The following is a 24,691-nucleotide window of genomic DNA, read 5'->3' on the forward strand; positions in this document are numbered from 1 at the left end:
AGCTGTTAAAAGGATTGGATGAAGGGGAGGGTATTACACCTGAGGCGGTTAAGGAATTTCGGCGAGCAACTGATTTGGCGCTTTGCGCTACCAAACATACTGCTCGAGCAGTGGGCCGTTCCATGGCTGGATTAATCACGGTTGAGCGCAACCTCTGGCTTAATCTCACCGACATAAAGGAGAAGGATAAATCTTTTCTCATGGACGCCCCTGTGTCTAAGGACGGTTTGTTTGGAGAGGCTGTCACTTCAGTGGTGGAGAAATTCAGAGCAGCGAAACAGCAATCAGCCGCTTTCCGCCAGCTGATTCCCCGCAGACCCAGAGAGGTTGAACGCCGACAGGCGCCCGCGCGTTCTCGCTCAACCTCTTCTCACCGCCAGCAAGTGGCCTCTCGGGAGGAACCTTCACCTATGGCGCCCCCTCGCAAGGATTGGGGCCCTAGGGTTGTTCCACCGGCTCAACAACGCCAACGAAAAAGGTTGAACCTGAGTTCGACCGCCAATGCCTCTCGTTCTCGGGCACCGAACAGCAGCTCCTGATCTTTTTGCTGCCTGCCAGGGACTGTGCCCTCCGCTAGAGAGCACTGTTGGACCGCTTTCGCGCATCCAACACTCTCATTGCAGTCCCCTCGCTCAAACCCTGACTGTTTCGCCGCAAACAGCGCCTCGAACAGCATTGGAGCGAACTGTAACACCAAACGCTCCCTCAGACACTCTGCACGATCCAGTTTTCAGAGCTCGAGGGGCACTTCAAAGGGTCTTTCTCTAACGGCCCGTCATGACGGCTCGTACAGCCGCCGCTATTTCGCTAACGGCAGAGCCTGATGCTCAATCTGTTGGCCTAATTCCTGCCGTGGACACGTTTCAGGATTACGCACAACGGGATGCAATGACTACTATGCATATACTTCCCCTGTGCACGAACACCGTGAGTTTTTCGAGCCCGGACATCTCTATGTGTGCGACAGCGTTGCAGGAAACGGACATTTTGAGACCGCTAATATTGTTTCGGGCCGCGTGGGAACGCTTGCCCGGCATTTTTCAATGGGTGTTACGCACAGTTTGTCACGGATACACCATTCAGTTTCGGGAAGGCCCACCCCCTTTCCACGGAATTTTCTCCACGGTGGTGAAACCGATGGATATAGCGGTGCTGAGACAGGAGATGTCAGCTCTACTGAGCAAAGGGGCTATAGAAGAAGTACCCCCCTCTCAGATGGAGTCAGGGTTCTACAGCCGTTATTTTGTGGTACCAAAAAAAGACGGCGGATTACGACCCATTCTGGATTTACGCCGTCTGAATCTTGCACTCAGGTCGAGCAAATTCAAGATGTTGACGGTAAAGTCTATTTTGTCTCAGATTCAACCAAACGACTGGTTTGTCACGATCGATCTGAAGGATGCATATTTTCATATTCAGATCATCAAGAGACACCGGAAGTTCCTCAGATTCGCTTTAGAGGGCAAAGCGTATCAGTACCGCGTTCTTCCCTTTGGCTTAGGCAATCGCAGACTCAAGCACACTCTCATCGGGATCTTGTGCCGAATCATTTACACAGCCTGGGCTTACGCACGAATTTCCAGAAAAGTGTGTTAGTCCCCTCTCAACGGATTACTTTTCTGGGAATAGAATTGGACTCTCGCGCGATGACAGCAAAGCTTTCTCTCCCGCGCGCTCAGTTGATTGCGTCATGCGTTCAGCACTTCAGAGCGGGCCACACAGTGACAGTGAGACTGTGCCTCAGACTCTTAGGTCTAATGGCGGCGGCGCTTCCCGTAATTCATCTGGGTTTGCTTCACATGCACACCCGTTTCAGTGGTGGACGAAACGACGGAATATTTCACCCCGTTGTCTTCCGCATCGAACGATCTCGGTGACACGGAGGTGTGTGATGTCGTTAAAACGATGGATGTCAGCGGAATTTCTCCTCACCGGGGTTCGGCTGGGAATTTGTGCTTCCCGAGAGACTGTCACGACAGATGCGTCTTTGACCGGTTGGGGAGCTGTTTGTCATGGGCGCCCAGCCCACGGAGTGTGGACAGCGGCACAACGCAGCTGGCACATAAACAAATTGGAATTACTGGCGGTCTTTCTGGCTCTCCAGTATTTTTCGAGTCTACTGATCGGCCGTCATGTGCTTCTCAGCCATCAGGGAGGATTGCGTTCTCGCCCCCTGTGCAGGCTGGCGAGACGTATTCTTCTTTGGTCTCACGACAGATTTCTGTCGATCCGGGCTCTTTACATCCCCTGACGACTGAGCGGATTTACTATCCAGGCAGGCTCTGGACCAGGGGGAATGGAGATTACACCCCCAAATGGTGAATCACCTATGGCGGATTTTCGGGGAAGCGAAAGTGGATTTATTCGCGCCGAGCGATGGCACACACAGCCGTGGTTTGCGGATGTCATCAATCTGCTAGCGGGCTCTCCGTGGGAGATTCCCCTCAGACGGGATTTATTATCGCAAGCACAGGGACGGATCTGGCATCCGAGGCCAGATCTGTGGAATCTGTGGGCGTGGCCTCTGAGCGGAGTAAGTTGATATGTCCCGGTCTTTCTGCTGAAACCACTGAGACTATACTAAACTCTAGAGCAGTTTCTACGAGACGCTTATATGCTTTCAAGTGGAGACTGTTTACGACATGGTGCAAAACTCATAATATGGATCCAGTTTACTGCCCTGTGGCTTCAGTACTGGAGTTTCTTCAGGACCGTTTTTCGGATGGAATGACACCAGCCACCCTGAAGGTTTATGTGGCAGCTATCTCAGCTTACCATGAGTATATAGGTGGTGTCTCAGTGGGTCGTCATCCACTGGTTTCTCGCTTCATACAGGGTGCGCGACGGTAGAGACCTTTCCGCCCTGTGCGAGTTCCTTCATGGGATTTATCCATTGTGTTACTGGGTTTGTCAGGGCATCCGTTTGAGCCCCTGGAAACTGTATCGGATAAGATCCTGACTCTGAAGACACTTCTTCTCATGGCTTTATCCTCCCTCAAGAGAGTTGGGGATTTACAGGCTCCCTCTGTCTCACCTTCGTGCATGGAGTTTGCACCGGGCTCTGTGAAAGTGTTGTTGCGACCTAGGCCTAATTATGTTCCTAAGGTCGCGTCTATCCATCCATCCATCTTCTACCGCTTATCCGGGACCGGGTCGCGGGGGCAGCAGTCTAAGCAGAGAACCCCAGACTTCCCTCTCCCTAGACACTTCCTCCAGCTCTTCTGGGGGGACACCGAGGCGTTCCCAGGCCAGCCGGGAGACATAGTCTCTCCAGCGTGTCCTAGGTCTCCCCCGGGGTCTCCTCCCAGTGGGACGCCCCCGGAACACCTTCCCGGGAAGGCGTCCAGGAGGCATCCGGAACAGATGCCCGAGCCACCTCAGCTGACCCCTCTCGATGTGGAGGAGCAGCGGCTCTACTCTGAGCTCCTCCCGGGTGACTGAGCTTCTCACCCTATCTCTAAGGGATCGCCCAGCCACCCTGCGGAGAAAGCACATTTCGGCCGCCTGTATCCGGGATCTTGTCCTTTCGGTCATGACCCAAAGCTCATGACCATAGGTGAGAGTAGGAACGTAGATTGACCGGTAAATCGAGAGCTTCGCCTTGCGGCTCAGCTCTTTCTTCACCACGACAGACCGGTACATCGACCGCATTACTGCAGAAGCTGCAGCGATCCGTCTGTCAATCTCCCGTTCCATCCTTCCCTCACTCGTGAACAAGACCCCAAGATATTTAAACTCCTCCACTTGAGGCAGGAACTCTCCACCAACCTGAAGTGGGCAAGCCACCCTTTTCCGACTGAGGACCATGGCCTCGGATTTGGAGGTGCTGATTCTCATCCCAGCCGCTTCACACTCGGCTGCAAACCGTCCCAGTGCATGCTGAAGGTCCTGGCTTGATGAGGCCAACACGACAACATCATCCGCAAAGAGCAGAGACGAAATCGTGTTGTCACCAAACCTGACCCCCTCCGGCCCCTGGCTGTGCCTAGAAATTCTGTCCATAAAAATCATGAACAGAACCGGCGACAAAGGGCAGCCCTGCCGGAGTCCAACACGCACCGGGAACAAGTCTGACTTACGGCTGGCAATACGAACCAAGCTCCTGCTCCAGTCGTACAGGGACCGGATAGCCTTTAGCAAAGGGCCCCGGACCCCATACTCCCGGAGCACCCTCCACAGGCCGCCGCGAGGGACACAGTCGAATGCCTTCTCCAAATCCACAAAGCACATGTGGACTGGTTGGGCAAACTCCCATGAACCCTCCAGCACCCTGTAGAGGGTATAGAGCTGGTCCAGTGTTCCACGGCCTGGACGAAAACCACACTGTTCCTCCTGAATCCGAGGTTCTACTATCGGCCGGATTCTCCTCTCCAGTACCCTGGCATAGACTTTCCCAGGGAGGCTGAGAAGTGTGATCCCCCTGTAGTTGGAACACACCCTCCGGTCCCCCTTCTTAAAAAGAGGGACCACCACCCTGGTCTGCCATCCCAGAGGCACCGTCCCCGACTCCCACGCGATGCTGCAGAGGCGTGTCAGCCAAGACAGCCCCACAACATCCAGAGACTTGAGGTACTCAGGGCGGATCTCATCCACCCCCGGTGCCTTGCCACCGAGGAGTTTCTTGACTACCTCGGTGACTTCAGCTTGGGTGATGGACGAGTCCACATCTGAGCCCTCAGCCTCTGCTTCCTCAATGGAAGACTTGACAGCGGGATTGAGGAGATCCTCGAAGTATTCCTTCCACCGTCCAACGACATCCCCAGTTGAGGTCAACAGCTCCCCACCTCTACTGTAAACAGTGTTGGTAGGGCACTGCTTCCCTCTCCTGAGGCGCCGGACGGTTTGCCAGAATCTCTTCGAGGCTGACCGATAGTCCTTCTCCATGGCCTCACCGAACTCCTCCCAGGCCCGAGTTTTTGCCTCCACAACCACCCGGGCTGTAGTCCGCTTGGCCTGCCGGTACCTGTCAGCTGCCTCTGGAGTCCCACAAGCCAACCAGGCCTGATAGGACTCCTTCTTCAGCTTGACGGCATCCCTTACTTCCGGTGTCCACCACCGGGTTCGGGGATTGCCGCCTCGACAGGCACCGGAAACCTTACGGCCACAGCTCCGAGCGGCCGCTTCGACAATGGAGGTGGAGAACATGGTCAACTCGGACTCAATATCTCCAGCCTCCCTCGGGATCCGGTCGAAGCTCTGCCGGAGGTGGGAGTTGAAGATCTCTCTGACAGGAGACTCGGCCAAATGTTCCCAGCAGACCCTCACAGTACATTTGGGTCTGCCGAGTCTGTCCAGCTTCCTCCCCCGCCATCGGATCCAACTCACCACCAGGTGGTGATCGGTTGACAGCTCCGCCCCTCTCTTCACCCGAGTGTCCAAGACATACGGCCGGAGGTCGGATGAAACGACCACAAAGTCGATCATCGACCTACGGCCTAGGGTGTCCTGGTGCCACGTGTACTGATGGACACCCTTATGCTTGAACATGGTGTTCGTTATGGACAAGCTGTAACTAGCACAGAAGTCCAATAACTGAACACCGCTCGGGTTCAGATCAGGGGGGCCGTTCCTCCCAATCACGCCCCTCCAGGTGTCACTGTCGTTGCCCACGTGGGCGTTGAAGTCCCCCAGTAAAACGACGGAGTCCCCAGTCGGAGCACTTCCAGCACCCCTCCCAGAGACTCCAAGAAGGCTGGGTACTCTGCACTGCCGTTCGGCCCGTAGGCACAAACGACAGTGAGAGACCTATCCCCGGCCCGAAGGCGCAGAGAAGCGACCCTCTCGTTCACCGGGGTAAACTCCAACACATGGCAGCTGAGCTGGGGGACTATAAGCAAACCCACACCAGCCCGCCGCCTCTCACCATGGGCAACTCCAGAGTGGTGAAGAGTCCATCCTCTCTCGAGGAGTGTGGTTCCAGAGCCCAAGCTGTGCGTAGAGGTGAGCCCGACTATCGCTATTTGGGTCACTGTTCGCGTCTTATCCCTTTCATTTTCAGCAGGTGGTCCTGGAGGCTTTTTCCCCTGCTGTGGCGGAGTCTGGGGATCTAAGTCTTTGCCCTGTGAGAGCGTTAAAGACTTATGTGGATCGTACTGCCCCATGGCGTGAGTCTGACCAGCTGTTTGTCTGTTTTGGACATAACAATAAAGGCCATGCAGTTACGAAACAGCGCATGTCCCATTGGCTGGTGGAGGCTATATGAGGCGCGCGGGCTCGCTTCGCCCTTAGGGGTAAAAGGTCATTCCACGAGAGCAGTGGCTTCTTCTCAAGCCTTTCTTAGTGGATCCTCTATGGATTATATTTGTGCTGCGGCAGGCTGGTCCTCACTGAGCACTTTTATCAGGTCTTACAGTCTGGATTTGATGATGGCTCCTGGCTCCCGGGTTCTCTCCGCTTGAGCAGATGCTTCCTTGGATCTAAGCTATCAGGTACGTCAGGCGTTATGGTATAGCGTTCCCATACGTAGTGACGTCACCGCAGCATCGTAGTGACCTATGTATGTAACCTTGGTTCCCTGAATAGGGAACGAGATGCTGCGGTTCTGGCCGTGCCATACCTTGATAGTTTCTTCTTCTTCTTCATTCATGAAATCTGAGGTAAATGGCGCGCGGCACCAGGTATATATATGCGTACGCATGCATGGGCGGTGCCACGCGCTATTTGGCCAATAGGATTGGCGGGATAGTATAGGGCTTCAGACATTCGTCACACCGAAGGTGTTCCCATACGTGGTGACGTCACCGCAGCATCTCGTTCCCTATGCAGGGAACCGAGGTTACATCCGTAACCGAGATGTTCTTCATATGGGACGCATACTGATAGCTACAATATGTGGATAAAAAGTTTGGCTTGCATGTATCATCAAAAAAACAAACTAAAAATAAAATGTAGAATACTAAATAAATTAACTGCTATAAAGCGAGTGATTCGTTCAATTTATTTTATCCTCCTCGCCATTTTTGAAGTCATTAGAAAACGAGGGAGGGCTTTTTTCAGCTGAGCAAGTCCGATTCATTTTGGCAAATCGGTTCTTCCGAACGAAACATTTAAATTGATTCACTCAACTTTGCGTGGCAGTACATTTTAGTCAAATATTATTGTCATTATTGTTCATAGCTATGTTTGTTGTGTTGTCAAACGCTCTACCGTGTGACCCTCCTCACCGTTTTGTTTCCTCCCTAAAGCCTCTCATACTGTATACCAATTTGAATCTCCTTGCGAGTCGGTTCGAATGAATCACTCAATAGAACCGGTTAAAACCGTTGAAACACAACCCGCTCGTGATTCGAACGTCACTTTTGTTTTTGCGTCAGTCCCTTGTGACTCTACAGTCATGTCCTGTTCTGCTAGGAAGAAACACATAATGCCCTACAACAGCTGATGTGCATCTGGATCATAAGAAACATTGGATGATTTTTGTAGAAGATTCGGAAAGGACACCGAATATCAAAACAGCAGCGACGGTAAACGTGAAGAGGTGAAGGTAAATTGTCTGACTGTTTGTTTTTCGCGCAAAATCTGTTAAGCTGATTGGTGCATAGAATATTACACCATTTTAGACCCTAACGCTCTTTTATATTTTTGCACCTATTCATTTCATAATGTGGATTATGTGTATCGTTCTATTGATTGGTTCGGTATAACCATGCCATAAAATATCTGTCCTCGCCAGGACAGAGTTCCTGGTCACACAGAACAAGACTTTGTGGGTTTCACTTCTGTAATATTGTCTGAACGCGTTTTAGTAATGCTCTTGTTACAATGTAACTGCATGTTTTCACCACAGTGACGTCACATGACTCGATGAATCACGTGAGCGCTGCGTTTGATTACTACCTTTTCTCCTTCGCTTTAGAATATAGTTTATTGATCATAATACTAGCTGTTAAACTAACTAGTTTAACTAACCAGCCAAACCAGAGATCAAGTAATCCGATCATTTGATCTGATAATATTCCATAATTGTTGCGCCGTGCTCCCATTCAAACATTTCAAGGCTATAAAAAATATGTAATAATAATGAAAATTTTTAAATATGAATTAAATAATATAAAAACATACCCTGTTCATAATGATATTTATTACCAAAATTGTCATTATAGATTTAAACCTTCAGTTGTTGCAGGCCTCCTAATATACATATATATATATATATATATATATATTATATAAAATTTTATACAAATAGAATTTTATTATGCAAAATATTTTACTTAAACTTTTATGTTTTTCATAAAGACAACAAAAATAAGGCAATTTTTTTATAGATACATTTGACATTTTAACTAAGTTTAACTAGCTGAACTAAAATAAGTAAAACTAAAGCTTGATTAAAATATGGCAAAGCCACGCAATAAAATGTATAAAATAAAATCTATAAAACTAAAATGACAATTCAATTCTCAAAACAAAAAACAATTCTCTCAGACGACGAAAATAGAAAAAATAAAACAGTTTCTTAATATAGATCAAAAAACTATAATAGCATCTCAATAATGCTAAATTATTACTGATACATATTAATGTACATAATATAGAAATATCATTTTAACTTATGAATAATGTCATAAACAGGCACAGGCCTATATTTTGATATAAATATGAATCTGTTTAGATTATAAACATCTGACTTTGTGAAGGCCGTTACTTTAATGACCTAATGCCAGTCCATATATATATATATATATATATATATAAAACCTTTTAATTAGTTATTTTTATGGAATTCATTTTTTTTATTACACAATAAATACCTTGACAGTAAGTACTTGCAACCTTGACAGTTTCATCTTTTCAGTGCAAGTTTACCGTTCAAGCATCTGTCTTCTGCTTCTGTCTAATATCCTTCTCTGCTTCACAGCTTTCTCGTACACATCATGTCCTCCCGAAAGAAGGTGCTGCTCAAAGTGATCATCCTAGGGGATTCTGGGTAAGTGTTTCTGCAACACTTTTGTGCATTCAGTGATGTTTAGATTGCTATAATCAGTCGGCTCTGCCATATTCAGCTCTGCAATGCATATCTAAAGCAGCTGTACATACTGTATGTACACATCATTGACTGTCTGTGAAACTCTGAACACTGCGTGATGAGTGCAGTCCGTCATGATGACATTTTTATTTCTAGATTGCCTGTTGAATGCATTTGTCTTGTTTGTCTTTGACAGAGTCGGGAAGACCTCTCTGATGAACCAGTATGTGAATAACAAGTTCAGTAATCAGTATAAGGCCACTATTGGAGCCGACTTCCTGACTAAGGAGGTGATGGTGGACGACAGACTGGTCACCATGCAGGTCTGCATTCATTTAGATTTAACTGGAGTACATTTCACTCACACAAACGCAGTCAGAAGAGTCTGGGGTTATGAGATCAGTACTTTCATTCAGCAAGAATGCATTCAATTGATCAAAAGTTACAGTGAAGACATTTATGACATATATAAAGGATTTTTTTTTTAAATGTCACTATTTTGAACTTTCTATGCATCAAAGTATCCTGAAAAATAAAATGTATCAGTTTCCACTGAAATATGAAGCCGCACAATAATAAGAAATGTTTCTTCAGCATCAAATCAGGATCTGAGAATGATTTCTGGAAGATCATGTGACACTGAAGACTGGAGGAATGATGCTGGAAATACAGCTTTGATCACAGAAATGCATTTTATTTTAAAATATATTCACATAGAAAACATAGATTAGAATTCACACAGAATTGCTGTTTCTACTGTATCCTTGATCAAATAAATGCAGCCTTGGTGAGCGGAAGAAAAAAAAACATGACAAAATCTGAAACCTCAAACATTTGAATGGAAGTGCAATTCATGTATATTATTATTATTTTTTTTTGTATTTAACTTCTGTAGTTTCATTTGTATGGTTTAAAGCACCTTTATGGAAAATATGAAAAATGAGAGAAAAATCAACATTTAAATGAAAGAAAAATGCGAAACCCAAAAGTGACATCATGGTATTATTTATGGACATTTTTATTTAATTCAATTCAATTCAAGCTTATTTGTACAGCGCTTTTCATGGTACAATTCATTACAAAGCAGCTGTACAATATATGTTTCTACAATATATTTAGTAGTTTTATGCAGAGCATATTTTTTAAATGAAAAAAAAAAAAAGATTTTGGAGTAAAAAGGCCCAATATTTCTTAAAAATCAACTTTATGTCAGATTTACTGTCATATGCCTATACTAGCGGTGATTTATCAGTGAAATGAATTGTTTGGAAACTGCTGAGGAATGAATAAGAGGTCAATGTGCTCTGAAGATGATGCCATTATTTTGTGACCAGTTCCTCACAGCAGTAATCATCAGACTCTGTAGTTACTCGTAGCTAATGGCTGGGATCTCGTCTCAGTGTTTGACCCTCTTCTGAAGCAAAGTGCTGATCATGTGAAAGAAAGAAGTCACATGTCTGGTAATCCTCTGCTATTTTCCAAGTCAGCACAGATTCCTGTTGTGTTTACTTGTAGCCATGTTGTAACCTGTATGACTGGTCATGTGACGTGGATCCCACATGCCCAGACCAGCAGTGCTTGGGAAGTTATTTGTTACATAAATACTAGTATTCTATAATATAATACTGTAGTTGTTCTGTCTGAGCAGTTACTCATGACTACTTTACTAATGAATCTCATATTAGCCAGTGCAAACTGGACAACACAATAACAGACACCGAGTTTTGTATGTTTATTAGTGTTATAATAAGGTACAAAAGGCTGAGCTAGATTGTTAAAGGGACAGGTCACCCCAAAATATTCATTTACTCATCCTCTAGTTGTTCCAAACCTGTATGTGTTTCTTTTTCTGTTGAACACAAAAGAAGATATTTTGAAGAATGTTGGTAAACGAACAGTTGCTGGTAGCCATTGACTTCCATAGTAGTGTTGTTTTTGGCGGCCTGTTTTAATTTTAGTTTTATTCTAGTCTTTGTGTGAAACTGTCATTTCAATTTTTATTAGTTTTAGTTTTTATTATCACGTTCATACTCTTTTTAGTTTAGTCAAGTTAGATTGAGCTTTTTAGTCTTATTTTAGTCAGAATTATCCATTAATATTTTCGTCTAGTTTTAGTCAATGAAAATCGTATTTTAGTCTCTTTTTTTTAGTAATGCAATTCTATTTAACCCCGTCAATATAGTATAAGTTCCTAGTAGCATAGAAGAAACCAAAATTTTCTTAAGCCAAACCCATTTCAAACAAGGTTATCTTATTGTTACCTTATAGACTCAAGAATAAATCCATTCTAGACACGGACGACTCTCGGATTTGAATTTACAACATTTATTTTACCAACCAAACATGTAAGAAGTACACACATCGGTCCCTTTCCCTTTGTTTGTTGTCTTCTAAAACATGCCGTGAGTGGGGTTTGAGGAAGTGATGTTGCCTGCGCCTGCGGTGTGACCTGATGCAGCCCCTGAAGTTAGACACAGGAAACAGAAAAATGGCAAAATAATAATAATAACGTGACTAAACGAGACAAAATAATGTTATTATATTTTGTTTTGGTCAACAAAAATGAAGAGACATTTTAGCATAATTTTTATTTTGTAAACCATATTTAGTCTCGTTTTTATTCGTCAACAATTTTGCTTTATACATTTAATTATAGTCATCGTCACATGACCAGCATTTACGTTGCGTTTCGTCTCGTTTTCGTCACGTGATAAAGGTTAGTTGACAACGATATTTAGTCATAATTTTTGTTGACGAAAGTAACACTATTCCATAGTATGGAAAGAAGTACTATAGAAGTCAATGAGGATTAGTAACTGTTACACACAGGGTGACTAAAATATGACAAAAATTTTATTTTTGGGTGAAATATCGCTTTAATAAAGGGAAATAATATAGTGTCAAAAATGAACTGTTGTTAATCATCTTGTTGTTATGTACTGTCAATAATTGGGTTTTGTTCTTCTAGATTTGGGACACGGCGGGACAGGAGCGCTTTCAGTCTCTGGGCGTGGCGTTCTACCGAGGGGCGGACTGCTGCGTGCTGGTGTACGATGTCACCGCACCAACTACATTCAAGACCATGGACAGCTGGAGGGACGAGTTCCTCATTCAGGCCAGTCCTCGTGACCCGGAGAACTTCCCCTTTGTTGTGCTGGGCAACAAAATCGACCTGGAGAACCGGCAGGTGGGTGTGCAGACCGGTGCTGGTACGGTTTAAAGAGTCACAAATGAGTCAACAGATGTGTTTTGAATGGCTGGTATGGATAATATAATGAGATGTGCACTAATGTTCAAAAGTTTGGGGTCAGTAACTTCTTTCAAAATCATTCAAGTAAATAAATGAGTGAATACTTCCAGCTTTTCAATGGATTTTTACACCAAAATATATGAATAATGAATAATATGATCTTTTGCATTGTTTTCTATTATTATTTTTTATTTAATTGTATAGTGCTGATTAACATCTTAATGTTTAAATCAGCTTTACAGACTATGATTTTATTTTTTTATAAATTAATATTCTATTCTGTTCTATTCATTAATATTCTTCTGTTTAACAGGGATTATTAGAATTCTTCAAAAGTGACGATAAAGACTATTTCAAATAAATACTGTTCTAGTCATCAAAGAAGCCTTTAAAAAAAAGTACAATTTAAAATAATAATTTTCTATTTGAATAGATTTTAAAATGTCTTTTATTCCTGTGACGTATAAAGCTGTATTTTCAGCATCATTACTCCAGTCTTCAGTTTCACATCATCCATCAGAAATCATAATAATACGCTGATTTGCCTAAACTTAATGTCAGTCCAAGTGAAAGGACTATTATTGGCCAATAATCAAAAAAATAGGCAAATAGCCAAAATTAGAACAAGGAACATTGTCTATCAAGAGAATGTTAATAAGTGACTTAATAAAATAATATATAAGCCATTTTTTTATTGTCAGTCTTTTAGATATAATTCATAATTTCATCCCCAAATCCTTTTTGTTTTGAACAGGTAACGACAAAGCGAGCTCAAGCGTGGTGTCAGAGTAAGAACAGCATCCCCTATTTTGAGACCAGTGCCAAAGAAGCCATTAATGTGGACCAGGCCTTCCAAACTATCGCTCGCAATGCACTTAAACAGGTACAGGAAGTTGTGAATACCTGTCTTCAGATCAATTTCAGAAATACGATTCAGCAAGATCATGTTTGATAGCAGACGAGAAAAGACAATAATCAGTAATCTATCACCCTGTTAAAAAGATGAAATTTGTGTATTGAAACTAATTACTCCCCAAAGCTATAACATTGTTACATAGAACAAAAAATGAGACGTTTAGCAGAATGTTCACGCAGCTCTTTTCAATACAGAAAGCTTTGTACAAGTAGCTTGTGCTACATTCCACATCTTCTCCAATCCAAAGTGCAGTCACCTTAGTAAAATTATTGCTCTCTGCCTTTAAAATCTCATTTGCAAATATTCTCATTTGCTGTATGAAATGGATTTAACGTCTGTGATTTTGGACATTTATAAATGTGAACAAGATTTTAAAAGGGCTATCCGGTCCCTGTACGACCGGAGCAGGAGCTTGGTTCGTATTGCCAGCAGTAAGTCAGACTTGTTCCCGGTGCGTGTTGGACTCCGGCAGGGCTGCACTTTGTCGCCGGTTCTGTTCATGATTTTTATGGACAGAATTTCTAGGCGCAGCCAGGGGCCGGAGGGGGTCAGGTTTGGTGACAACACGATTTCGTCTCTGCTCTTTGCGTATGATGTTGTCTTGCTGGCCTCATCAGGCCAGGACCTTCAGCATGCACTGGGACGGTTTGCAGCCGAGTGTGAAGCGGCTGGGATGAGAATCAGCACCTCCAAATCCAAGACCATGGTCCTCAGTCGGAAAAGGGTGGCTTGCCCACTTCAGGTTGGTGGAGAGTTCCTGCCTCAAGTGGAGGAGTTTAAATATCTTGGGGTCTTGTTCACGAGTGAGGGAAGGATGGAACGGGAGATTAACAGACGGATCGGTGCAGCTTCTGCAATAATGCGGTCGATGTACCGGTCTGTCGTGGTGAAGAAAGAGCTGAGCCGCAAGGCGAAGCTCTCGATTTACCGGTCAATCTACGTTCCTACTCTCACCTATGGTCATGAGCTTTGGGTCATGACCGAAAGGACAAGATCCCGGATGCAGGCGACCGAAATGAGCTTTCTCCGCAGGGTGGCTGGGCGATCCCTTAGAGATAGGGTGAGAAGCTCAGTCACCCGGGAGGAGCTCAGAGTAGAGCCTCTGCTCCTCCACATCGAGAGGGGTCAGCTGAGGTGGCTCGGGCATCTGTTCCAGATGCCTCCTGGACGCCTTCCCGGGAAGGTGTTCCGGGCACGTCCCACTGGGAGGAGACCCCGGGGAAGACCTAGGACACGCTGGAGAGACTATGTCTCCCGGCTGGCCTGGGAACGCCTCGGTGTCCCCCCAGAAGAGCTGGAGGAAGTGTCTAGGGAGAGGGAAGTCTGGGGTTCTCTGCTTAGACTGCTGCCCCCGCGACCCGGCCCCGGATAAGCGGAAGAAGATGGATGGATGGAACGAGATTTTAATATTAGACTTAAACATTGGTGTTTTTGTCACACAAAGTTATTTTATGACTCCGGAAGAAATGGAATATAGTAACGTAGTAATATGTAACTACTATTAATATGTGAATCAGTCATATGAACAATTTTTTCTGGCACTTGTCGTTTCTTGACTCTTTCGAGCTGCAGCTTTCCTTGTATGGAGAAGTGCAGCATGAACATTCGGCAAAATTTCTCCTTTTTTGTTCTACGCAAGAAAGTCGATTTTCGAATCTTTCGGCAAACAATAGGGATGTAACGATTAACCACAAGCCGGTTGAAAATCGATTTAAATATGTGACGATTCAGATCTGTTGAGATGCTAAACAAATCGCAATTCAGTTAGTGGTAGGAGTTTATATGAATGTATGTCTGAAGGGAACTTACTGTCTTTAGAAGAGTTTAGATGGTATTTTTTCTTCTCATCTTTTCTGTGTATGATGCATATTAAAGTTCATAAGTGCAGCGCTGCTTTGTTTACAGCAGTAACCAAGGAAACACTTGAAGCTCCACCTGCTGGCAGAGAGTGAATCTGCGTCTCGTTCAGCGCATCTGCTGTTTCTGATTCATGCTGATTTTTTTATGTAGTTTCACAAAACTGAAGTCAAATCATTCTGTTTTTGCTTCAAAATTTCTAAATTATACAATCTAATTTAGATTAAATACTGCTTGTGTTGCATGTATGCAGCATCTGTTTGGATCTTGATTAAAATGCAGTGGTTGCCTCTAATTTTAAATGGAAAGAGCACAGACAAAGCCTTATTTTGTTTATATGAAGAGATTTATTTGATTTGTGTTATTTATTTGATTTGGGGCTTGTTTTAAAATATCAATTTAGTTCCCTTTCGAGGGAACTTCGAACTGTGTCCTCTAGGGGGCGCTTTGGGGAACACCTCGTCGTGACCCGTGTCTGAAGCATACATTGAAAAAACACCAACCTGTTGGCCGGCGACAGCCTCCGACGTCACTACCGGCGCGACTATAAATCAGCACCGGGAGAGCATGTCATTATCTTCTTCATCTTCACTGACTGTTTTGTTTGAAGCGTGAAAGAACCGGTAAGGGCGATCTTTCTCTGTTTATCATGGCGACAACTAGCAAGCGTTTAGACGATGTGTGCATCCGTGTCGGCATTATTTGACACCTGATGACACACGTGATCTTTGCGTCATTTGTTTGGGTGAAGAGCACGCACGCGATGTCTTTGAGGAGGCAATCTCCTTGCATTGTGAGCGTTTTTTCAATGGAAAAAGCTCCGCTCTCGTTTGTCTCTCTTCGAGAGAAAAAATAAAATAAAAAAAAAGGCAGCCATCTGCTTCCCGCGGTTCAGGATCTGTCTGCGCTGAGGCGTGGAAGAGAATGAGCTCGTGAGAATACAGGTGGATCTGTCTGAATGGTTTAAAGAGGGATTTTCCCTTTTGCGCTCGTAAAAAAAAAAAAAAAAAAGGGCGGCGGACGAGAGAGAGTCTCGGGAGGATGGTGTTATATCTTTAACACTTTCTGATACTGAGGTTAGTGCTCTGCTGGGTTTTTACCCAGGAAAAGCAGGAGATATTTGAGGATGGTGAAGAAGCTGAGGCTGAGCCTTCTCAATTCTCCTGCCCTGCGTATGTAGAGCTGTTGGAGGTTATTGAGCGAAAATTACCTTTTGAACATAGCCCTCCAGCTCAGGTGAGCCTTTCATTTGTGCATGATCTCTATACAGAGATTAAAAAGAAATGAAAGATGCCGTTTTCTTCTCACATCCATCGGTTTCGGCATGAAAGTAATCTGCCGACATCGAGGTGATGCGCGAAAGCGGCTAGGAGGGAATGCCCCCTGTAGAAAGAGCTAAAAATTTTATAAATAAATTATAAATAATTTTTATCTGTGAACATTTTTTTTTCTGCAGGGGAAACATTCTCTCTTAATCTCCCTCCTTGCCATCTAAGCCCCTTCAGAAAATCATCTCGCTTAAATGGCAAGGCATACGCAGTAGCAGGTCCGGCTGTGGCTTTATTACAGCACAATGCTGGTGCTTCAAGCATATCACACTGATCTGCTAAGAGACCTGGATAGAGGCAGGGGCATTTTTCTGATCAGGTAGCTGAGCTGCGCCGCACCACAGATCTCTCTCCGTGCTACCAAAGCAGGCCGCCTCCGCCATGGGCAGGACTATGGCGGCCATGGTGGCAGCAGAGAGACATCTGTGGATGAACATGGCAGACATCGGGAGGAAAGAAAATGCTTTCTGCTCGATGCTCAGGTTTCGCCTTCTGAACTTTTCGGTATTTCCGCTGAGACGGCATTCCACGAAGGTCCAGGTCTGAGCCCGAACAACATAGGGGTCCTGGCCTGTCTCGATCTGAGGATCAAAGATGGGCACAGAAGGCTAGTGTCGCAACTCGCGCTCCTCCCCCACCTGCGGGCAGGGGTTAGAGGAATCGTGGGTCACGAGGAGGTAAGCAGAACCTAAGGGGTATGATCTAGACGAGACAGCGTTCTCGTCCGAATCGGAGTGATACCGAGGTATCTACTCGTTCCCTTTGGGGATTTTTAACCCTTACGAGTCTAAGAGGTTATCAGGAGAGAAAAATAGCCTCATAACGCGTATATGCGTTAATCGATTTCAGAGGGTTAACTTCTGCTTTTATCCTCCCCTTCCTAATTCCCCTGTAACCACCAGCACCATGTTTTTATGGTTCTATGTTCATAGCAACCACCTAACTGATGGTCCAGACTAAAAGGAGGCACCCCTTGAGCGGGGTTCCGGCGCAGGAGGGTGGGTGAGTAAATGTAACCCTCTCTGTATATACTTATGTGTATTTAATTGCTGGTGGTTACGTGTCTTCTCATAAACTCTGTTAGTTTCCTTTGCAGTGCTCAGTTACAGTGTTTACTAAACATTCGCCAGCACCAGCCATCCGGCTTCATGTTCCAGTATTAGGCGGCTGAGATCACAGGTTTCTGAGGGAGCCTCCTTGATCATCAGGCCTGGCACAGCACTGCAATTAATTTCATGGATGTCCGGCCAGGTCACCCCGAGGGGTCTCCTGGCCGCTTAGGGGTGCTGTCGTACCGGGAAGTGGAGGTGGCAGTTACAGAAGTCTTTTTGTATATGCTGCCTCAGGTGATGCTCCCCTCGCCCGAGGTTTGTAAAATTGAGCTTGCCTCTCCCGTGAGATTCAGCGCCTCTGCGATGCTTAGGAACCTTTAAGTACACACGCTAAGCTTTGTGTACTTTCTCAAAACCACATGGTGGTCAGTGTGCACGTGAACACTTTGCGCACTTTCTAAAAATCCACAAGTGGTAAGTTTGCACGCAAGACTCTCTGACTTTCTGAAATTTTGTACGACAAGGGTTACGCGCTCCGCTTCTTTCCCTTTCTTGAGATAATTAGACCTTGGTTCCTTGGGCTCCATTCAACCAGTGTGTATTTGTTTATACACCTCAAGCATCACTTCCCTCAACATGAAGGGCTATTTGGGTGGTTCTCGTGGTAATTTAGCAGCGCTCCCCTTTTTCCAAGAAAGAGTCACCTATGAGCACGCTACTCTGAGCCCGGAGTTCTCCTCTCATATGAGACTGATGCCGCGTTTCCACCGAAATTACCCGGAACATTTGTACCAGGAACTTTTTTCCCCCCAGACCTGTTGCTTTCTGCGTTTCCACCGCGGTGTAAAGTACCGGGAAGATTAGGCAAATAGACTGGTGACGTAGGTCTGCGCGCGTTTCTCAATACAAAGTACCGCTGATTATAAAAAAAAAATAAAAAAAGTACGCTGATTTTGGACGTGCATCCTCGGTAGTTCAGACTTTGTGCATTCGACTCGGGAGGGTCGAATGCACCAAATAAACCATAGATTTGAGTTTTAAACAACTACATTCTCGCCTGAAATACTTTTAAAATTACATTTCATGACACAATAACAGTAATATTTGAAAATGATCCGAATAAATGGTGTTTGAACTCAACTAATGCTGCGTGAACTCAGATCGCTTTGGCTACTGCAATTTTCCCCTCAGTATATTTACAATAAAATGAAATAGGATATAAAATACCACTGCCTCCTTTCGTTTTCATTTAAACATAATAACAGCTGCAGAAATATACTTAGTTCAGGGATATGTGTAATGTTATATACAGCCATTGCAACGAAACGAAATATTATATAGACTTGCCTTTTTTATTTTCATTTTAACATATAGATAAATTGAATACAGACCAAAGAAAACCTGTTAGATTTACCCCGCAGCTGAATTATACTTTATGTTTAACTACTAAAGAGACATCAGAGCCAGCGGCACATATCAGAAGGTCTAGCCGAGGTGAGGCTGCTTCTGGTCGGATGGATGATCACTGAGCTCCCGCTGATCGAGTGGAGCTCACCGTCTCCGAGATCGGCGAAACACATTTTTAAATAGGCGCTGTCTTTATAAATAAACCACAGATTTGAGTTCTAAACAACTACATTCTCGCCTGAAATACTTTTAAAATTACATTTCATGACACAATAACAGTAATGAGTTCTCTGTTTTTTCCCCAGAGCGCTCCAGTATTGTTTCCATAGATCTAGTTGATGACTCTCAATCATACTGTTTTGAGATGCAACATTCCATCTATGAGCTGCTCTATCGGAGTGCCACGAGAGCCCCTCCTTAGAACAGTATTTGAAAATCCATGCTATGGTAAGTGTGCATGTGAAGTCTTTGCACACTTTCTGAAATCTCCCATGGAAATGGTAGAGTTGGTACTTGGTGCTCGCCATTATTCTGGCCTGCACTCCCCTCAGCATGGCGGCGTGGGTATACTGTTCCCCAAAGCGCCTCCTAGAGGACGCAGTTGGAAGTTCCCCCGAAAGGGAACTGTCTCGGGTTACGTATGTAACCATAGTTCCCTAAGTAGGGAACGAGACACTGCGTCCTCTAGCTCCTTGCCATGCTTCGGACGCAAGCTTCAGACGAAGAAGAGAATGACGTGCTCTCCCGGTGCTGATTTATAGTCGCGCCGGTAGTGACGTCGGAGGCTGTCGCCGGCCAACAAGTTGGTGTTTTTTCTATGTATGCTTCAGACACGGGTCACGACGAGGTGTTCCCCCAAAGCGCCCCCTAGAGGACGCAGTGTCTCGTTCCCTACTCAGGGAACTATGGTTACATACGTAACCCGAGACAGTTTTATTTACATTTACATTATATAAACCGTGTGTTATTTAGCAGACGCTTTTATCCAAAGTGACTTACAAATAAAAACCAACAAAAGAGCAAGAAATATGCAAGTGCTTTTTTAGTATATTATTATAGTGTTATATTTCAGTTTCACAAAGAAACGTGCAACATTTTGTCCAATCAATAATAAAAGGACACATTTAATTTTCATAAAAAGTGAATCGCCTCAAATCGTGAGTTGAGTGAATCGTTACATCCCTAGCAAACGATTCTTAAAATAACCCCCTTTTTTATTCTAAAACTTTTCCACTATTAAAAAACTTTTGTGGAATGAAAAGATTCTACACTCTTAAAAAAAAAACTAAAAAACAATTTGGAACCTTTTTTCTTTGTCTGAAGGACATTTTAACAAACTTTTTTATTTTTTCCACCATAAAGAACCTTTAGTTCAATGGAAAAATTCAATGGATTTTACAGTAAGGTTCTTCATGGAAGGTACCATCAATGCCAATAAGCAACCTTTATTTTTAGGAATGTATTTAACTGACTGGGATTTGTCATTAAGGAAACTAAATCTGAAGTGAATTGAACTTTCAGGAGTCGGTGGAGACGTATGACTTCCCTGACCAGATTAAACTGAGAGACGACAGACCAGTGTCTAGCAGTGATGGCTGCAGCTGCTGAAGGAAACACCAAACCGGGGACGGCAAGAGAGAGAGCCAACACGGGGAAGGGAGAAAGCGAAATGGAAAAGATCCAGGCGCCCGTCCTCCCCTTTTTCTCCTTTAAAACCTCCAGGGTATAAGATGCCACGTGTGAAAGCTGAACATCCATTTTCTTGCTGAACTCCAAGTAAACGTGTGGTATGATGAACCGTTGAGGAACAGGAAGACCAATGTGTTGCATTTATTACAAGTTCTGCTATCACTACAGCTGTCCGAGATTTTCCATGTGGCTATTCCTGCTGTCTGTGCAATTTTCTTTTCTTTTCTCAGAAATTACCTTTGCTCTGCTAGTTCAATGTGCCTTTTTAATTTGTACTTTTGTACTGTTATTGTTATCAATGCCTGTTTCACTCCTATGCTGAATGAATATTCAGTTAAAAATATTACATATGTAATAGGGCTGGGAAATATAACAATATTAATAAAATATTTTATCTGAAATTTAAAAGGAATCAACTTTTGTTTGCATCATAGCTTCACAGTAAAATAAACATGCAGAAATGGCTTAGGAGCTCTTCAGATCAGTTAATGTATTTTGATTTTATCAATCAGAAGTCCCAGTTTCACATAATTTCAAATGTTTTAAAATTAATTTTTTTTTTATTAGTGTCTGTTTAAATATATTTACCCGTGGTAAAAGGTATGGAAAACATGCAATGAATTTCTTTTTTAACAAGATTTTAAAATGTATTTTTTACTTTAAATCCACTTCACAAAAATGCTGTTTGTTTGAAATGATAGTTCCTCTACATGAATAAATCAGGGCAAATGACTATTGTCAAAAGATAAAAAATGTTCCCTCATGTCCCAGCCCTACTAGTATGTAATGAATAAGCGAGTAAGGATGTGCTAACAGTGTATTAACTTGGACACAAGGATACTGGGATCTTCTAGGTTGACTTCAGCATTCAATATTTTAGTCTTAGTTGGACTGTAAGGACTTCTGAACGTGTTTTAAGCCACTTGATTGTTTCTGTAACATATTTCAACCATGCCAGTTTACATGGTTTACAAAACATGTAAGTTTTTGCACGTGTAGCTGTCAAGTATTGTGATTCATGAGGAGGTGATGTATTCAGTAATCATGCACACTAATGAGGTTACGTCATGCTTAACTCAGTGTTTTGATTTGCCATTGGATATAGTTAAATGTTATGCTTGTATTCATGAATATATACCCATACTCAACCTAGGAGCTCCTCAATTTTATATGCTGAAATACACACACAAAAAAAAAAAAAAAAGAAAAATTCAGGCATCATTTTTATTTGGGCCAAATGTAAAAATGACACCAAAACCAAAAAAAAATAAAGATGCATTTACAACCAACCTGGCTGTTAATTTAAAAAAAAAACTGCTAAAGAACACTTTTTATTGTAATTTAATAATATGCATACAATATTTACAAAGTTGCACTAAAAGCACCACTGGTTTCCTCTGACGGGAGAGCAACTTGAAGATCACAGAGGCCCCTAAAAGTCCATCTGAAGTACATCCCTCTCCCTGAGCACGGCTTCAGTCCATGTATGAGGTATCCATGCCCTCGATCTCTGGATGCAGCAGACGGCTGGCCAGACGCTCGATGTCATCCAGACTCAGCTGTCTGAGCGAGCGCTCATAATCCTGACAACAAGAAAAACAAGACATCAACCTCGGCTTTTATTACCTATTATTCATTACATGCAAAATAGTATTCTAATCATGACCAATGATTTGATCATTTTTTACATATCTAACAAATTGACTATTGTTACCGTATTTGATTCTGCTTTCTAAATCATAAGCAGTGTTGTTATTGTTCACAAAAACTATTAAAAATCCTTTCCTTTACTTGAAATAAAGCTGAAAATATAAACATTAAAACAAAATTTACATGAAAACTAGAAATGCTGCTTTGGCAACTAACTGAAAATAAAATAAAGCAGAACAGAGATATATATATATATATATATATATATATATATTAAAATCACAAACGCACAAAATTACTAAAATGAAAACTAAAAATATCAAAAAGATCATTTAAAATTTGTACAATTATATATTATAAAAGGTTAAATAATTCTAATAACATAATAAAAAATACATTTTTAATAGAATTATATAGAAAGGAATCCAGTGATATAGAATTAAACCAAATATGCTAAAAGTTATTGTTGCCACTGTTACCTTTATCTTGCTCACTACAATATTTTATATATATATATATATATATATATATATATATATATATATATATATACACATACATATATATATATATATACACATACATATATATATATATATACACATACATATATATATATATATATATAATTTCTCTAATAAACATGCTGTCAACTATATATGGAAGTAAATAGAAGTAAATATTTTTCAGATAATATTTTTGTGCTTCTTTTTGCATTAGTATAAAATCCATTTATTTTCCAAACATTTTATTTTACAGATAATATTTGTATTGTTTCTTTGCAATTACAATAAAATAATTTTATTATGCAAGTTGCCTTTATAATATAGATTTTTTTTTTTTACACATGACCTTCATAATTAAACCTATAGCCTTCATATTTTAGGATCCCCATCATTTGAGGTCCTTGACATTCAAATGACAACAAAAGGTAATAAAAATAACTTTTGAAACAGAATTTTTTTTTGGCGTGACCGTACCTTAATGAGCTGCTCCTGCACTTTTGCTGCATCGGCTGGGCTGAAGTGTTTGGCCAGGACCGTGGACAATAACTGCCACACTCCACTGCCTGCTTTATCAGGACCACCGCTGCTGTTTCCGCTCCTCTCACATGCCGGACGCACCACCAGATTCAGCTTGGCCTCCGGGCCGATGGAGTAATCGCTCAACCGGTGTTCATCTGAAAACAGCAAATCAAGCGTCACAGTGACGAACACAACACACCTCGTGCAATGACTGGAATGCTGCCAGTCAAAATCTCAGAAAAACACTGCACGAGGAGATCAAAAAGAGCTACACTAAATGAAAAATGCATGTTTACTGATCAATATCAGACAAAAAAAGAAAAGCTTTTACCTGCAAGTGCTTTTCCTTTATACAGCAGTCTCTGCTGACTTGGAGGGATGTTTAAACGCTCGGATACCAGCTCTTTCACTGTGGAAACCTTTTCATTTTCTGTCACCTGTGCATGAAAACAACACAACTGTTAACATATTTACATATATTACTGGCACAGTTCATTCAAATATCTATCTATCTATCTATCTATCTATCTATCTATCTATCTATCTATCTGTGTATGCATGTATCCTGTATTTCAACTGATATACACACTGCTTTCTGTGTATCAGTCGAACTGGGGTTATACCAGAGTTATGAGTTATTGTGGTTAACCAAATAAAAAAAATAATAAAATAAATAAATAAATAAAAATCAACTTTGCATAACAGGAATAAATTATAATAAATTATTTTCAAACAGAAAACAAATTGCTAATTGTAATATTATTATAATAATGCAATATTATAATACTTGATAAAAAAATATTATAACAAATAAAAATATTTGTATTGATTTATTGTAATTGCTGTTAATCTTTATTTTATTTCAAGTAAGTTACCTATTTTCTATAGTTTTAGATTCAATAAAAAAATTAAAAACATATCAAGGTTTTCATAAAGAGGTCATCAAGGTAAGCAACTCGATAGGTTTGGGGACACAGCTAACGTTACTGTCGTGGACCAAACAGCTGCCTGGAGAGTGTAAATCGTGTCTAATGAGAGACAGAAATAATAAGTGCATTCATCATTATTTATGGATATAATAATCATAACACACAACAAACGAGACAGCGCTATGCTAAGAAAGCTAACTGCTAATTAGCGCCTCAAAACACCTCACGACACTCACGCTTACCTGAACATTACACTCTTTTCCTTGAAGTGGCTTTACTGTAAGAATCATATTTACATTGATCAAACTAAATACTAAATAAAGAAGAGATAATTATCTCGCTAAACATTCGTGGACTACCAGCCGACGTTACCCACGGACATGACGTCATTAAACTGATCTGCGCATGCGCGGGGAATGTTCCGCGTCACCAAGACCAATGAGCAGGCCGTGCTTTATAATGACTTATCAAATAAAATAATTATTTTATATAAACAAAATAAATATTTTTTTATAAAGAATATTAACATTTTTATTGTCAATAAAAAAACATTTACTCTGACAATATTTTTACATATACAGAAAACCAAAAGACAAAGTAAGACACCAAAGAGGACAGAA

General features: G+C 42.4%; 2 protein-coding genes across 3 annotated transcripts; one reads left to right on the forward strand and one right to left on the reverse strand.

The window, feature by feature from the left end:
* The first annotated feature begins 7,318 nt into the window (after positions 1-7,318).
* On the forward strand, positions 7,319-21,756 carry LOC132115378 (ras-related protein rab7-like). Of its 2 annotated transcripts, none has more exons than XM_059523826.1 (6): positions 7,319-7,477; positions 8,861-8,929; positions 9,165-9,291; positions 11,937-12,155; positions 12,973-13,101; positions 20,300-21,756. In XM_059523826.1, the coding sequence occupies exons 1-6, from the start codon at positions 7,410-7,412 to the stop codon at positions 20,384-20,386; spliced, it is 699 nt and encodes a 232-aa protein (XP_059379809.1). In that variant the 5' UTR covers positions 7,319-7,409; the 3' UTR covers positions 20,387-21,756. The 2 variants fall into 2 exon arrangements, with proteins under 2 accessions (XP_059379809.1, XP_059379810.1); XM_059523827.1 differs by having other exon boundaries at positions 7,351-7,483.
* A 165-nt stretch (positions 21,757-21,921) lies between these two features.
* On the reverse strand, positions 21,922-24,485 carry LOC132115379 (ubiquitin-like protein 4A). Its single transcript, XM_059523828.1, has 4 exons — positions 24,314-24,485; positions 23,474-23,579; positions 23,098-23,297; positions 21,922-22,050 (listed from the first exon to the last, which is right to left on the reverse strand). Exons 1-4 carry the CDS (start codon positions 24,359-24,361, stop codon positions 21,943-21,945), a joined length of 462 nt encoding a protein of 153 aa, XP_059379811.1. The 5' UTR covers positions 24,362-24,485; the 3' UTR covers positions 21,922-21,942.
* Between the last annotated feature and the right edge of the window lie 206 nt (positions 24,486-24,691).

The sequence above is a fragment of the Carassius carassius genome, chromosome 34, assembly GCF_963082965.1.
Source record: "Carassius carassius chromosome 34, fCarCar2.1, whole genome shotgun sequence".
Lineage (NCBI taxonomy): Eukaryota > Metazoa > Chordata > Actinopteri > Cypriniformes > Cyprinidae > Carassius > Carassius carassius.

Excerpts from the sequence above, each read along its gene's own strand:
- LOC132115378 (XM_059523826.1), top strand. The coding sequence starts at position 7,410 with ATGATTTTTGTAGAAGATTCGGAAAGGACACCGAATATCAAAACAGCA. Across the intron at positions 7,478-8,860 it reads GCGACGGTAAACGTGAAGAG|CTTTCTCGTACACATCATGT; the intron begins GTGAAGGTAAAT and ends TCTGCTTCACAG. Across the intron at positions 13,102-20,299 it reads CTCGCAATGCACTTAAACAG|GAGTCGGTGGAGACGTATGA; the intron begins GTACAGGAAGTT and ends TTGAACTTTCAG.
- LOC132115379 (XM_059523828.1), bottom strand. The coding sequence starts at position 24,361 with ATGATTCTTACAGTAAAGCCACTTCAAGGAAAAGAGTGTAATGTTCAG. Across the intron at positions 23,580-24,313 it reads GAAAAGAGTGTAATGTTCAG|GTGACAGAAAATGAAAAGGT; the intron begins GTAAGCGTGAGT and ends TTTCATGCACAG. Across the intron at positions 23,298-23,473 it reads TAAAGGAAAAGCACTTGCAG|ATGAACACCGGTTGAGCGAT; the intron begins GTAAAAGCTTTT and ends TGCTGTTTTCAG.